Source organism: Notolabrus celidotus, chromosome 2 (assembly GCF_009762535.1).
Source record: "Notolabrus celidotus isolate fNotCel1 chromosome 2, fNotCel1.pri, whole genome shotgun sequence".
Lineage (NCBI taxonomy): Eukaryota > Metazoa > Chordata > Actinopteri > Labriformes > Labridae > Notolabrus > Notolabrus celidotus.
This window is the reverse complement of record NC_048273.1, coordinates 6,738,185-6,754,275: the sequence shown is the minus strand read 5'-3', so window position 1 is coordinate 6,754,275 and position 16,091 is coordinate 6,738,185. Positions and strand designations below refer to the sequence as shown.

The window sequence follows — 16,091 nt, the reverse complement described above, 5'->3', positions numbered from 1 at the left end:
GTTCCTTGAGTGTCCACTTGATTCTCGATCGGCACACAGTGTACGGGGTGAACTTTCATAACGCAGCAGTTTCAAAGATATTAAGAATGCAAGGTTTCCATTATGAGAGGCACAGCTGACTTGATTGACAGACAGCAAGACAGGCCGCCTCTTTACCTCACACTAGCTCGACAGAAGTTAGGTTGAGTTCAGCATTTCCAATATGGCACCCGCTGACGATCCGCTTCAAAACTTCACAAACAGATAGGTGATGTCACAGATACTACGTCCATTTAATATACAGTCTATGCCTCAAACACACAAACACTGTAGTAAACTTTAACTTACATTATATACACACAGTCCTGCTTCCTCAAATATCAAACATAAAACAAGTTTTGATGCATCCCCAAATAAAAACAGCCTTTATTTAATACACAATCTTCTACTCTCTCGCCTACAGTAGGACCCAGAGGCTCTGGTGCTTCGTGCCACACGCAGAGATAATGAAAGCTTACTCTTTCTTTCCCCTTAATCAGTAATAAACTCTTCTGAAAGACAAACTGAAGCCTCATTATGACGTCCATTTGTCTACCTAGTTAAACGTATTAAAACATGTAACATGATTCTCCAGCTTCAGTCAAACTCTGCAGCTAGTGTCTGTCTTAAACCCTCCACAGAGGCATCGTCCAGTGATTCAGTTTCTCTACAAAATACATGACCATATCAGGAGGATTTCAGGAATCCAGCCAGCCATCATGAAAACCCTCAGTCCACTCCACTCAGCTCAGCTCTGCCTTCACATCGTTATTATAGAAAAATGAAAAGGGGCTTTGATTGGAGCTATCTGGACTCTAGAGGATAAAGGCCGTATAACACGTAATGGTCTGTAAATGTACACATACCTCTGAGGTTAAGTCATGCAGCCCCCTCTCTCAGGCTGAGAACTGATAATCAGCTGCAGAGCTTTTTGTGTGTTAATGTGCCAACTGCCAGGCAACTTCTCCCTCCTGACTGAGCTGCTCTGTCCTGCTCTGCTCATATCGGACTCCGTGTCAGCGTGAGGACAGCGCTGACCTTAACACTCCCTGTATCTGACACTGCAGAGACCTTCTTCTAAGCTGCGGTTCTGTCAGTTTATTATCTTACGTGTTCATACTCAGCGGGTCTTTTTCCTGAGATATACCAACACTAGCAGTTTCTGTACAGTGTGTGCTTCCCTTTGACGGATGTGTTATTCCAGCTGTCTGCCCTCAAACAAGCACAATGCAGTTCGTTTTTACCAAGCAGCAACTTCCATTCTAAAAATATGAGTCTAAATGCAGAAGTGCTAAAAACTGCAGTTCATCGAGGATCAATTCAAAGAAGACGATGTTTACAGCAGAAATAAACATGTTTACAGTCTGGTTCAAAAGACCAGTGTAGTCTGGATAGCTCATTTCTTAATCGGCACACACTGTACAGGGGGTGAATTTTTTCTAACGTGGCAATTTCAAATATATTGAGATTACAAGTTTTCCAATGAGAGGCACAGCTGACTTGATTGACAGGTGGGAACACTGTAACTGTTGGCTAGGAGGCTCAAAGCCTGCCTCTTTAGCAATATCAGGGTTCCCACGTGTCCTGGAAAACCTGGAAAACAGTTGACCAGTTTTCCAGTACTGGAAAAGACCTGGAAAATGGGAGAAAAAGTAAAATGTCCTGGAAAATCACATATTGTCCTGGAGAACTGTTCCAACATGACTGCGTGCAACCTAACACAGTTAAAAAAACCACATCCACATTCATTGAAAGCTGAGTGCAAGCTGAGCTGGAAGAGACAGCGACACAGGCCGCTCCGGATGCGCGACTTGTTTGACATCTTTTCTCCCTCACTTGGTCAAAATCAGACATTTATAGAAAAAGAGGGTCTATTGTTTATGTTTTATGGTAAATTAACCTTGTGGAGTGCTCTCTTGATTCAAAGAGTCTTATAGAGTGAGCAGCGGAGTCGGGCAGAGAGTTTGGGGGTCTGTGCCTCACAACTTTTCCTGCAGGCTGAGAGCTCAATTACCGTACTGTAGCTAGTAGGAGTGCAGACTCTCAGTAGTGAAAACATAGGAACAAAAAGAGCGACACAGCTGCACAGAAACTGCACAATGTAGACATCGCCACGCAGGAAGACAGTTCAAACTTTTTTAAATCTCTGAGAGAGTTCAAAACTTCACTGGAAATGTCCTGGAAAATTATCTTTGGAAAAGAGTGGGAACCCTGATTATGGCTCCCGCTGACGATTGGCTTCAAAACAGCTCTTCAGAAACAGATGGGTGACATCACGGACACTACGTCCACATTTTATACAGTCTATGGTTTTTATGCAGTGCCACCGGCTTACACGTACACTTTTGAAGTGTTTTAATAGTCTTTGATGCTTGTGTTTAAAAGCTGTCAGACCTGCTGTTCACTGTGTTAAAGAGTGTGTTTAGGCTGTCACTGTTACCTTATAAAACACATTAAGAATGTCAACAGGACTGGGACCTCTTTGATGCATTTTGCTCTAATCCCTCTGACATCTGTCTTTGTAGATGCGTCCCCGTGGTTCAGAAAACTCAACTCCCATTAAGATAGCATACATAAATTAAAACTACAGTTTATTATTTACTTCATTAATTCACTTTTCCATGTAGGCGCAATATTCACACAACACAATCTGATGATCCAAAAACACCATATATCACATTTAGTCATACTTGCACAACAAGTGATCTGCGTGCCAGTGAGAGAGGAGGTCACAGCTTTGGTGATGATTAAGTCCAAGCTGACTAAAGCCACTACAATGACACAAAGAATGAAGATCTTAATCATATCCAAACAAAGCAGAGTGCTGAAGATCTCCCAAACCAAAAAAAAGATTTGTTAAATTCTTTGTAAGATTTCTTAAAGGTGACATATCATGCAAAATCAACTTTTTAATAGTTCTATACCTGAAATATGTGTCCCTGGCATGTCTACAAACCCCCCTAGAATGAAAAAAATCCATTCTGCCCCTGTTTTGATTTCTCCACCTTTCTGTAAATGTGTGCTGAAACCAGCCGTTTCAGACTTCCGTGTTTTTGTTACGTCACAGCAATATCCGGTCTGTAACGGAGGTCAGAGCTCGGAGCTTGTTCAGCACATAGACTGTATAAAATACAACTCAACCCCTCCTCTGATTTTCATTCCCTGCACACATGTGTGCTAACAAGGAGCTTAGGAGGGAGGCATGCTAGTTGTAGGCTGTCTTAATAAACACAAAGGTCGGTTTTACTCCCCACGTCTGCAGATTTGAAGATCTAGTGGATGATTTTTATTTTTCATGGAAAAGTGCTAGTGCTAGTTAGCATAGCCACATAGCTACATGTTCATAGCTGTGTACCAAGACACACGTCGACATACTGACAAATAAAACAGCAAGAAACACTAAATCTGTGACCAATGGTTCAGAAAGGTCCTGCTGCAGGCACCTCTCCGTCAGGATCAGATTCTGGATCAGATTCAGAGTGTTGAAGTAACGCGGGTCTGTGAGCAGCCGTGTCTATGCAGCCAACATGTAAACATTAGATCAACGTGCTGGAGAGCCGAGGGCTCATCCACTTCCTGAGGGGGCGTGGTCAGAGAGAAAACAGACTGTTCTAAGGAGGGCTGAAGAAGAGGGTTTTTCAGACATGCCAAAATCTGATTTCAAAGTGTTTTTTTGAGCATAAACTTTAAAGACATGTTTTGGGGACCTCTTAGACCAATATGTATTGATGAAAAAAGCGTGATATGTCACCTTTAAAGCTAATTTGCATCTGCAGTTCCTTTACAGGTCACAACTAAAACATCACATAGCAAAACCAAGTGGCAACCTCCAGTTTTGAAATATGAAGCCCATGCTAAAGTGTTATAAACTGCATTTCATCAAGCGTCCACTAGAACACCGGAAACCACATACACACCCATTCAGAAAAGACGATCTTTGCAGCATTAATAAATATGTTTACAGCTGACTTGATTAACAGGCAGGAACAGTGTAGCTGTTGGCTATGAGGCTCAAAGCCTGTCTCTTTATCTCACACTCGCTCAACAGCAGTTATGTTGAGTTCAACATTTCCAATATGGCTGTCGCAGCCGATTGGCCTCAAAACAGCGCTTCAGAAACAGATGGATGACATCAAGGATACTACGGCCATTATTTGTACAGTCTATGGTCTGAGTAGCTAATTTCTCGATCGGCACACACAACATGAAAACAACAAAATAAGGCTTTTAAAGGTGTGTGTGTGTGTGTGTGTGTGTGTGTGTGTGTGTGCGTATGCGTGTGTGTGCGTGTGCGTGCGTGTGCGTTTGTGCGTGTGCGTGTGCGTGTGTGTGTGTGTAAGAGAGAGAAACAAGACAAGTAATGTAACTTTAAAGAGAAGCTATGAGCTGTAAAATAAGGTCACATTATCAGAATCTGCACCACAATTTGCTTTTAAACCTTCAGTAAGTTTCAGAAGTTTTCTTATCGGAGGTGTTAAAGCACCGAGAAGCAGTGAGAGGCACGAAAGTCAGGTCATGTGAGGCTACTGACTCTTTCACAACACTGTGGAGGGAACCTGAAGGTTGTAAGGAGTATTTTGGCATCCAGGTATAAACTGTAGATTCTGAAGTGTTGGATAAACATCCTGATGGATACAAACATGTCATGGTAGCTCCCCCATCCCAGTGGCTCAGATTCATAAAGATGTCTAGTATCCACACGTATGCCACTGATAGAAAGTCTTCTCCTTCTCTTGTTTGAACAGAAAGGCTGGCTTTGTCTTTTTGGAGCTGGTTTAAGTAAACTCTGCGCTGTGAGCTAACAGCTGTGGAAAAAGAAGTCAGTGTTAGTATCACACTGGAACTTTTATAAACACTTACCATGTGCAAAAGTTTTGACCAAGATCCGATCCATTTCTGCAGGACTCCTCTGGTCAGATACAGACCCATAATGTGTTATTGTTCTAGTGACTAGAGGAAGCTTTCTGAGAAAACACTGCCAAAGTGTTATCTTAATAACAAAAAGTTATACATTGAAGGGAAGCCTCTTTCAAAAACAAAGATTCAGAGCACTGAGACAGAGAAGGAGCTGGAAAACAATATGTTTTAGATGGTGCTATATTTCATCACAGATGGATTCACTGAATCAACACGTGAGAGGAGATAAGCACGAGTAGCAAAGACGTTTCAACACGTCTTTAAAATCCATTTTAACTCAAAAAGCCGTGGCAGAGATCAGCCGGTGTTTTGGTTTAAACAGCGACCCTGTTAACTGGAGACTCTCAGCCGGATGCATCCCTCATAAACGTCTTTAGACGATCATTAAATATCTGATGAGGATATTTTGAAATCTTAATAAAAACTAAACTAGTTTGCATTCCCAGGAACTCCCTCTGTGTTTCAACAGCTGTGTAAACTCAACAAACACTGTTACATTAAGCTGAAGGTCTCCAGTTTACAGGGTCACTTTAAAAACCATAACACCAGGAGAGACTCATTCGCGGAGGGCTGAGAGAAGACTATTGATACAAGCTGCTAAATCAAGAGAATCACAGCTTCTTCTTTTGAAAAGTACACACACATACAAAAAAGATAGAACAAATAAAAACTAATGAAAGAAAGAGAAATCAAGTGAATCACAGATGTGTGTGATGTTATTGTGGACGGCGGGCGGAATAAAAACACTGCGGTTAATCTACCAATCAGATACGTTCAGCATAACAGGCCCCGCCCCCCCGAAAGTCCCGGGACCTTTGAAAAGTACTACCCCCCTAGCAGGGGCTTTTTAGGGGGGAGATTATCTACCCCTGAACTAAATTTAGATCCTGGGTCCACCGGTTGAAACGCACGTAGTTCAGGGGTAAAGTTCCTCCAGTTGAAAAACGCCTTAAGAGACTCAAGATGTTTATTGTCAGTTCAAACGTGGTACAAACGTGTCAAAGTCTTTGGAGAGTTGGCTTCATTTAAAGCGTGATTATTAAATACACATTTAACAATAAAGTATGAAAGACATGGAATAAAAATAGTACCAGAGCAAGCACTTATTAAAGGAAGGAAAATAGAGAATACGTTTTAGAGGAGAAAAGAAAAGAGGTGTAATTGGCGAACAGACATAATTGGTCTTGGAGTCGCCTTCAGAGCCAAAAACCACAAAAGATGTGAGAAAACCGTGAAACTCATGAAGGCATCTCAGCTCCAATCAAATCATGTGTGACAGACAGCAGACTTAAGACTGTAACTCTTTCTTTAGCAGGTTTGAAATAGTTTGAAAAGTAACACACTACCACTCAAAAGTTTGGACACACCTTCTCATTCAATGGTTTTTATCTATTCTAATTATTCTCAACATTGTAGATTAATACTGAAGACATCAAAACTATGAAATAATCTGGTTTTGCCATAATCTGGATTACAACAGTAGTCAAATAAGGCTCTCCATTGTGTGCTAACCCTACCTCTGAACAACACAACTGATGGTCTCAAACACATTAAGAAGGCAAGTCGTTCTACAAATGAACTCTTGACAAGGCTCATGTTAATTAGAAACCAGTCCAGGAGACCACTTCATGAAGCGGACTGAGAGACTACCAAGAGTGTGCAAAGCTGTCATGAAGGAAAAAGGGGGCTACTTTACAGAATCTAAAATATAAAACATATTCTGCTTTGTTTAACACTTTTTTAAAAATGTAATAATTCCATATATGTTCTTTCATAGTTTTGATGTCTTTGGTATTAATCTACAGTGTTTCCAATAATTCAAATAAATAAAAAACATTGAATGAGAAGGTGTTTCCAATCTTTTCACTGGTAGTGTATATCTGCTGCTTCAGACAAATTGTCATCAGTGTTGAAGATATCAGGAAACATTCATCACTCTTATCATGACTGCTGTTTTACTAACAAGCTGAATTGAATTTGTTCTCCTGAAAGGCTCTAATGTTTCTGTAATCCAGCCTGTTTCATTCTCAGTTTTCCATCTGCTGTGTTTATCGCAGGTCGAAGAGGGCAGCAAGGCCGCAGCTGTGAGTCTCCAGGTGGGAGACGAGCTTGTCAACATCAACGAGATTCCCCTGAGCGGCTTCAGGCAGGAGGCGATCTGCCTGGTGAAAGGCTCCCACAAGACCCTCAGCCTGGTGGTGAAAAGGTACGTAACCAATCCCTCGGTCCCCTCCCCTCCCGTGCCCCTTCCTGCATCTGCTGCTGTCACAAGTGCATCAAAGTCCCCATGGTAACATTTCCACCGAGCCAAGGCAACGGAGGAGTGGAGATAGAGGATCCTGGTCCCTGCAGCTGTTTGTCTGTGGGCCGGCCTGCGCTCTCTGGGATTCCTCTCTGCCTGTGTCTGTTGAGCTCTCGGTAGCTGGATGGTCCTGTTTTGCCAGGTTTCGCTCAGTTCAGGCTTGTGGCAGTTTTTTTCAGGATCACGCTGAAGAGGGAAGAGGTTGTAGGTGACATCATGACTCTGTGAGAGCAGGCAGGTACAGGTGGGACCAAGAAGAGGAAGATACTGTGTGTATGGTACTATTTGGCACAGAGCACTTTGTTATCAGCCAGAGGTGATAAGGCTTTATGGTTTGTTTTCTCTGCAGCACTCTTCTCTTTCTTTCCCCCCAAAGAGCAGACTGTTAAAGAACGTAAGAACACATAAATCTTAACTGTCACTCCTTCTGTCAGAAGCCGCTCTGTGTGACCTATTGACTCTTAAGTATTGTTAAGTATGTGTATCTTGTTTAACTGATGAGTCATTCGTCAGCGTGAGAGCTGCAGGTCTCCTTACGAATGGCCTTGTTGTGTGTGTAACACTGCTCCCATTGTCTCTCTGCCGTCTGCGTTTCATTCTGTATTGTATCATATCATAACGTAATCCCTGAACAAATCCGACCGTACAAGGAAGTCCTCTCACCATTTATCTCTCCACAAGGACGCGGCTGTGAGGCTCACTCATTGTTTTATACTCTCCACAGGCAGGTCTATTATAGGATCTGGAAACAAGGAGGCATTACTGTCTATGACAGTCTGTTTGATTTACTCATGCAACTTAAAGCTGTAAATAAGCGACTGAGTCCAACATAAACACACAATTTTCAGTAAAAATTAAAGCAGCTTACACATAAGAGGTTTATGTCCCTCATACTTCTTCTTTGTTCTATAGCGCATACTTTGTGTGTACTATAAATTAGGGGTGAGTATTGGCAAGAACCTCACGATACAATACGCATCACGATACTTGGGTCACAATACGATAGTATCACGATATATCACGATATTACAATATATTGCAATATTCTACACAGTTAACTAAGAAAAAATAGAGATTATGTATATTAGACCTTTATTTTACCAGGTAAAAATGTTTAAGAACCAGTTCTCATTTACAAACATGATCTGACCAAGAGGCGCCAACAGGAACACATACACACACAGACATATAAACATAAATAGAACAAATATGTAACCATATATATATATATATGTAACCATATATGCTAATAGCTTTTTAATAATTGTTACTTTATAGGCTCTTGCTTCATATTTTTTCTACTTTGCTACTGTGACACTTGAATCTCCCCGTTGTGGGACGAGTAAAGGACTATCTTATCTTATCTTATGTAAATCACACAATATTACTCAAAATTGAAAGGACAAATTAAAGCTGGGGTTGGTAATCAGATTTAGATACACTTTTTGTCATACTGGTTAAAATGATCTTTATGTCCTGATGGCAATCAATACATAATGTGTTCTTCAAAAAGAGTGAAAAAAAGCTGCTATCTACAGCCGGAGTAAACCTGGGAAAACACCAACCAATCACTGTTTCTGGGTCCCAAAATTTTAAACCAATCAAATCCTGTCCTGCCGTTCTGCCTGCCTCCTGCGCGTACATTTCCCCGGCGTGAACTCCGAGTCCCCGTCCCCTGCCTTTGGCTCCCCTGACTGCTGACTGCCCCTCTCGCTCGACCTCGGGCCTGTCCCCTCTGACCCGATGAGGTGCTTTGCTCAGGACTGTAGTCCGGATCAGAGTCTCAAAAGCTCTCACCACGGGGGCTCTGACAAGCAAAAGAATTAATGACATTTAGTAAGTCCTACAGAAAATGCATACAAATATATTGTAGCGTCCATCAGGACACAGTAGAAGGATGAGGAGCCGATTGGTGAACACATTGATCTTTAATAACCGGTCACTGTCAGCCGTGATCACGCCAACCAACAAAACAACAATCAATGTTTGAATGAATGAAGAACTTCTCCTCTTGTCTCTCCTCTCTACCGCTCACACACTCTACACCTCTCCTGATGCCTTCACTGACCGTCAACACTGTAGGAATTAAGAACATCTACACTGAACACGTTTAACAAACAGTAGAGCTGTTACAGTATTATATATGTGTTATAACTTTTCTCCTGATATCGTGTCACCAGTACAACTGGATAATGCTAGCATGACAGTTGTGAGTACTAACAGCAGCCATGTTTGTTTGTGTTTTTAACTTTCACTATGATAATGTTTTAGTGAGGACTGGTTTTGAATCAGTCACAATCATATGGTCGAGAATCAGCGGCGCTAGTGCATGTGAGCGGGGGCGTTGTTTTGGAGGAGCTCCGAGGGGAGGGTTTAGATGGAGTTCTGAGGAAATGCTACATTCAAATTCTTGCTAGTTTTCCGAGACTACCAACCCTAGCTTTAAGTCAGAACTATTTGATTGAAAACAACCTTTCAATGTTATTGTTTTTGAAATGCTGAAAGTCAAATGCAGTGTCGTTACACCCCTAGTATTTAGTGTCAATAAATGTCAGCTAAGATCCTCAAGCTTTACTTCATGACCCCACTCACCATACGTTAGTGGTTGGTTTCTTTACTATCATTTCTCTCCCTTCTTTTTAATCCAGAGGAAATGGTCCTTGATTCTGAGTTGGTTTAACAGAAGAGCAGGATGCATAAGTACAGGATCTGGGTATTGTCGTTTCTGTATGTTTGTAGTTGTAAATGGAGAAAGACATTTCCTAACAAGGATGCCGCTCATTGTTCATATCGCATTGTATCCTGGCTTTTAGTCCCGTGAGACTCTTCCTTCCTTTTACTCGTCTATGTTGAAGAATTGAGTTTGTTCTGCCCGTCTCGCATAGCTTCTCCAGTCACTCATTTTCAAGGCCACAATAACAAGTCTGGTTCAGGAGACAGCAGAGTGATAGTTGTTTATTATAAGAGCTCAAAACTTCCCTGTTCTTTTTTTATCAAAGTCTGCAATCTGGACGTTTTGTGTAAAGCTGCTGGAAGTGATTCAAAGTGCAGCATTCCTCCTCACTACCTGCATCCATATAAAGCATTACTGTAATGTTTGACTGTAGCTCAATCTGTGCCCAAGCTTGTAAAGTGTCTGCAGTGGAACACCTTTCTTTTTATCTCAGGGATAAGGTTGGATAGCTGCAACGAGGATCAGGAAGCTGTCGGAACCTGCTCCTGTCCACAGGTGTGGTCTCTGTACAGACGGCACCAGGGAGGAGCCTGATTTATTTTGCATGCAGTGACTCATGTGAGATTGTTGGTGTAATGTCATAGGAAGAGGGGAAGGGGAGAGGCCTGTCACACGTCATATAAAGAACAGGCTGGTGTGGTTATCTGTGGGAAACATCTCGATCTTTCTGCACATGTCCTGACAGAGCTGTTGTAGAAACTGTGCTTCACTTCAGTCTGTTAAATGAGGAAATCTGCAAAGTTTTAGAGTCATTTCCATAAAATGTAAAACATCAGATCATAGAAAACAAAGCAGGGTGTTGGCTAAAGTTAAATTGCATGTCTTATTCTTAATTTGTTTGACACCAGCAAGCACTAACTACTGCACACAGTCAAACACTATAATCCGTCCACATAAACAGAGAGCAGCGGCCTGCATTCCAGTGTGCTATTCCTATTTTTCGTCAGCGGTAAAATCTAAAAGGAATAAGTAGTAATTTAACCAAGGATGATTTTTTCCCCTTTGAAAATAGCTAAAAAAAAATTTTTTTTTTAAATTTGATTTATTTGTAAAGGGACCATGTACAATATTTAACATAACTGTCACCATTTGATGCATTGTACAAGAGTTAGCTTAAAGCTAATTTACATCTGCAGTCCCTTGGCAGGTCACAATTAAAACATCACATTGTTAAAGCGCACGCACGCACGCACGCACGCACGCACGCACGCACGCACGCACGCACGCACGCACGCACGCACGCACGCACGCACGCACGCACGCACGCACGCACGCACGCATGCACACACACATACACACAATCAAACAAACATACACACAATCAAACAAACAATACTGTATATCAAGTTAAAAGTATCAAATCAGTGATTGCAGTGTTGTGTCCTTTAGCAGACTTTTCAGTTTGGTTTTGAAGCTGCTGAGAGATTCACAGTTCTTAATATCCTCCGGTAAGGTGTTCCTCTGAGTTGTGGCTTTCGCAGAAAAAGCTGACTGCCCAAAGGCAGAAAGAAAACAAATTTTCATTTCAGTTTGATCGTTACCGCTTCAGGTTCTTCAAATGGAAAGAGCTATCAGCCACACTGTTTCTGCATTTGTCTACAGATTATACAGAAAAGAGAGATATCTCTGTTGTCATATCTTGCAAAATGTGTTGCTACAACAGACAGGTCTCAAATGTCATTGTCTCCCATTTAAAGCTCCTCTGTTTGTGTCAACTTTTGCGCCCCATGTGGACAAAGCTGAGGTCTCATCTCTTTGCTAATCTTGTCGTGAACAAATTTAAGTTGTGTCTCCTGAAGCTTCAAGTTTCAAACTGTAAAGATGCAGTGTAGGAAAAAACCCTCAATATAAATATTCAGCTTTAACTTTTTTTAAAGCAGGGTCCCTTGGACTATCAATCAATCAATCAATCTTTATTTGTATAGCGCCAAAGCACAACAAACGTTATCTCAAGACGCTTTTACAATCATAGCAGGTCTAGACTGTACTCTATGTTAAATTATTAACTAAGACCCAACACCAAGATGACGGCCAAATTCCACCAGATCTGTGTCCGGTCCGTCTCCGATCCGTCACGGCACCGGATCTGATAGGTTTCTATTCTAGTCAATGTGTTGACTCCCACTGGATCCGCTCCGTTGTGTTCTGGCTGCGTCTCTGATCCTGCAGGTCGGAGTCCATGCAAGACCTCTATTTTTGCCGGATGCCGGAGCACGATGCATCAATCTCAACAGAGCAGATGGAGCGGGACAGGAAGTCAGGCACCAAAACAAAATGAAAACATCCGGTTAATTTTCAGAATAAAACACTCTGTGTTATCACCAGATCATATTTCACTTAACTACAACAACAAACCGTCACGATGAGCAGAGCCAGGCCTGGAGTCAACAGGTCAGAGGTTTTTAGAGGACCAGAAGGACAACATGGATGAGGAGAGGAGGAGGAGAATCCTGGATTCAGTGTTTGTTTGTGTTCTGAAAATGCAACCGGTGGCTGTTGATGGACGAGAGAGCACGGAGCCGGACCGCAGCGGATCAGAGACTGACCGGACACACATCTGGTGGAAGTCCTGTGTAAGACTCGGTCTTATCTCATCTTAATCCATCATGAGCATTGCACCTCGCAGTATTTAGCAAGTTACAGCGGCAAGGAAAAACTTCCTTTAACATGCAGAAACCTTGAGCAGAACCAGGGTAGCAGGGTATGTGCACATGTTTCACAAATAAAGGCAGGTCATCATTAGAAGCCCTTATACACTGATTGTTTATCAGGTGTGTTCAAGGAAGCACCTGAAATGTTTTACCGTCACTGAAACGCAACACGTCACAGACACCGATTGTCATAGCAGCATGGAGGAAACGGGGACCTGATCGTTGTCATGATTGCTGTGATGTTTGCACAACAGAAGCAGCTGGAGGACACTTCTCTGTGGGTTTAACAGAGAATGAGAGGAAACATAAAGCTGAACTTCTAATTCTGTCTGAGAGAGATGGTAAAAAAAAAAAAGAAGCAGAAACCGTCAGCTAGAGTATGCATGAGGGAATCCACAGAGTCCGAACTCGTCATCAATCAGCGTCACAGAAGAAATGTATGCCCCAGGAAGTGACAGGAGGGACAGGGAAGACTTAAAAGATGGAAATAATGGCTGAAATAACAAGCCTGTCTTTTATTGCCGCCTGTCTCAAATAAAGACAGAGGTAGTTCATAGATTTGCTCTAATAAAAGCCTGGGCTACTAATTGAAGTTTTGAGGTCGCCAAAACAATGTCTTATGATGAAAGTTGCATTTAACTTTTGAGTCATTTTTTATATAAGTCAGCACACATGATGGTTTAGCACCAGTGTGTTTCAGAGACGGAGAGCAAGACGGATCCAGAACTTTTTAGACCTTCTGATCTGTCCGTCATGCTTATGTCTATTGGGCAGAGGTGTTTGCTATAATCAGCTGTCCAAAAATGCAGCTATGATATCAGCTAGTATAATTTTAATTTTAAGAATAGCATCTTATTTTCTTTTAATTGTTTAATATTTTAGTGTTTAAAATCTTAGTAATTTATTTTATTTATTTATTTATTATTTCTAAGAACATCTTATTTTCTTTTAGGTGTTTAATATTTTAGTGTTTTATTATTTTAGTAATTTATTTTATTTATTAATTAATTTTAATCATAACATTTTGTTTTCTTTTAATTGTTTGATATTTTAGTGTTTTATTATCTTAGTAATTTATTTTATCTATTTATTAATTTTAAGCATAACATCTTATTTTCTTTTAATTGTTTAATATTTTAGTGTTTTATTATCTTAGTATTTTATTTTATTTATTTATTAATTTTAAGCATAAAATCTTATTTTCTTTTAAATGTTTAATATTTTGGTGTTTTATTATCTTAGTAATTTATTTTATGTATTTATTAATTTTAAGCATGACATCTTATTTTCTTTTAAATGTTTGATATTTTAGTGTTTTATTATCTTAGTAATTTATTTTATTTATTTATTAATTTTAAGTATAACATCTTATTTTCTTTTGTTTAATATTTTAGTGTTTATTATCTTAGTAATTTATTTCATTTATTTATTAATTTTAAGTAAAACATCCTATTTTCTTTTAATTGTTTAATATTTTAGTGTTTTATTATCTTAGTAATTTTTTTTTATGTATTTATTAATTTAAAGCATAACATCTTATTTTATTTATTTATCTTAGAAATGTATTTTATTTTTCTGATTTTAATTTCCTGTGTTGAGTTTTAACATCTTACTTGACCTCCAGTGTTTCCTCATTAAGATATCATAAGAGCGTTTCCTCAGTTCGTTCAGCAACTTCTTTTTTATTTATTTTATATAGTCTCCAAGAGGGTCAGGGCAGAGATAAAACTCCATGTGACGTTGATACAGGAAGTGACTCTCAGGGCACCATCGCTCTTGTTTGGCTGAAAGCAGCAAACTCTAAGTTAAAGTGAAGTTATTAATTTGTCACTCAGCTGTGTGTATTGTGTTGAAAGCAGCTTTACTGAGATCAAGGAAACAAAGCGTACTCATTCTGGTACTTGATGTACGGTGCAGTTGAAGTTCACAGTAGCAAACTTTGAAACATAAAAAGCTCTTGTTTGTTGTTTTTGCAGTCAGGGTACGGTAATTGTTATCCCAGAGCTCCTCTCCTCGGAGGTGCATACATCATTGGTCTACCTCTCCTCTAGTCAAGGCAGATTAAATATTTTCATCAGGCCCCCCGCAGTCTGGCCTGTCCTCCTTTTTCCTTCCCTCGAGGCGCTTTTTGTACACTCAACAAACAGCAGAGTGAATCATTAAACTTTACAGCTGGAGGTTTGTTGTGGCTTTCTGTTTCCCCCTTCTGGCTTTGTTACAGAAGTACCACATCAACATCAACCGTCATGCTTCGTTATCCTGCATCTGTGTTGTTGTTGTTGTTGTTGTTGTCTCAAACACGGTGTCTTTCCAACACCATGCTACATCTATGTGGCTATTTCAGATGAGCTGGACCCAGAGGTTCGCTGCACAATCCAATTACACCTGGTACAGATTACTGGCCTTCCATACAGTGTGAGCATTCAGCAGGGGTTGCATTGCAGTGGCTTACATGCACCGCTCTTTGTTTTTCATAATAAGCCCTCATACTATGTCAGGAATGCAGGGTTCTGAATTCTTGCAATAAGCAGATTTCTTAACATTTTTTGGGTCTCAGCTGAGGAAATCACAGTTTAGAGATTTCTGTGGAGCTCTGTCTTAACTGCTCCCCCACGGCCTCGGATTGGTTCGCTCCATTGCCAAGGTTAGTGGACATGCAGTCACTGAAGTGGATCACTAGCTTAACGGGAAAGACGGTCTTAATCAAATGTTTGCATGTCTTACATCCTCCAACTCACTCAGAGAGAAAACATTCACTTGTTTTGAGTTCTTCGCAAATATATCAAGAGGTATGTGGATCTGGAAGAAATGATTAGTTCATAGTTTTTTAAGGTAGTGTTTGATTCATATTGAACGTATATGTTGCTTAATGTATGTTTAATATTAATGCTCTGTCAGCTTAGGGATGAAGACATCAAACTCCATCAGCAGTTGCATCCTCTCTTTGGAATAGAAAACGTTTTGTACGTTTGTCTTATTTGATGTGAAATAGTATAATAGTAGTTTTTTGTACATGTGTGTTTTCATTAGTAGTTTTGGATCAGGCTGTTTTTATGAATTGTTGGTGGTTGCTCAATCATGGAGGTCCTCAGTGTGACATAATGAGGGATGAGAGTTAACCCTGATTGTTGTTGTTTGTCTTGTTATCCTTGAGCTGTGCGCCTGTGACAGTGAGTCAAAGAGGGACTCATCTGTTCCTTATACATTCCTGTTTTCATCTCATTTTAATTAGGGATGCTCCGATCAGATTTTATGCTGCCGATTTCTATACCGATCAGCCATGAGTGCCGATCACTGCCGATCAACGATACCGATCACATGGATTTTCTGTACATTTTTCAATTTAGTCATGGTGAGTGCTACATCATCTGGGAAAAAAGGAACCATGAAATCACCTTAATTTAGAAAAAAAAACGTCTTTTTAATAACTTCTTCAAGAGAAAAAATACAAAAAAAAAACCAAACTTGC

At 40.4% G+C, this 16,091-nt stretch overlaps 1 protein-coding gene across 3 annotated transcripts in view; it reads left to right on the top strand.

Annotated features, from left to right (window-relative positions):
- The window catches only part of shroom2a (shroom family member 2a), a 65,590-nt gene that overhangs the window by 12,914 nt on the left and 36,585 nt on the right, over positions 1 to 16,091 (top strand). For all 3 annotated transcript variants that reach the window (XM_034677583.1, XM_034677592.1, XM_034677601.1), the window contains one exon: positions 6,993 to 7,141. In XM_034677583.1, the coding sequence (XP_034533474.1) occupies positions 6,993 to 7,141 (149 nt within the window). The remainder of the gene's footprint in view (positions 1 to 6,992; positions 7,142 to 16,091) is intronic.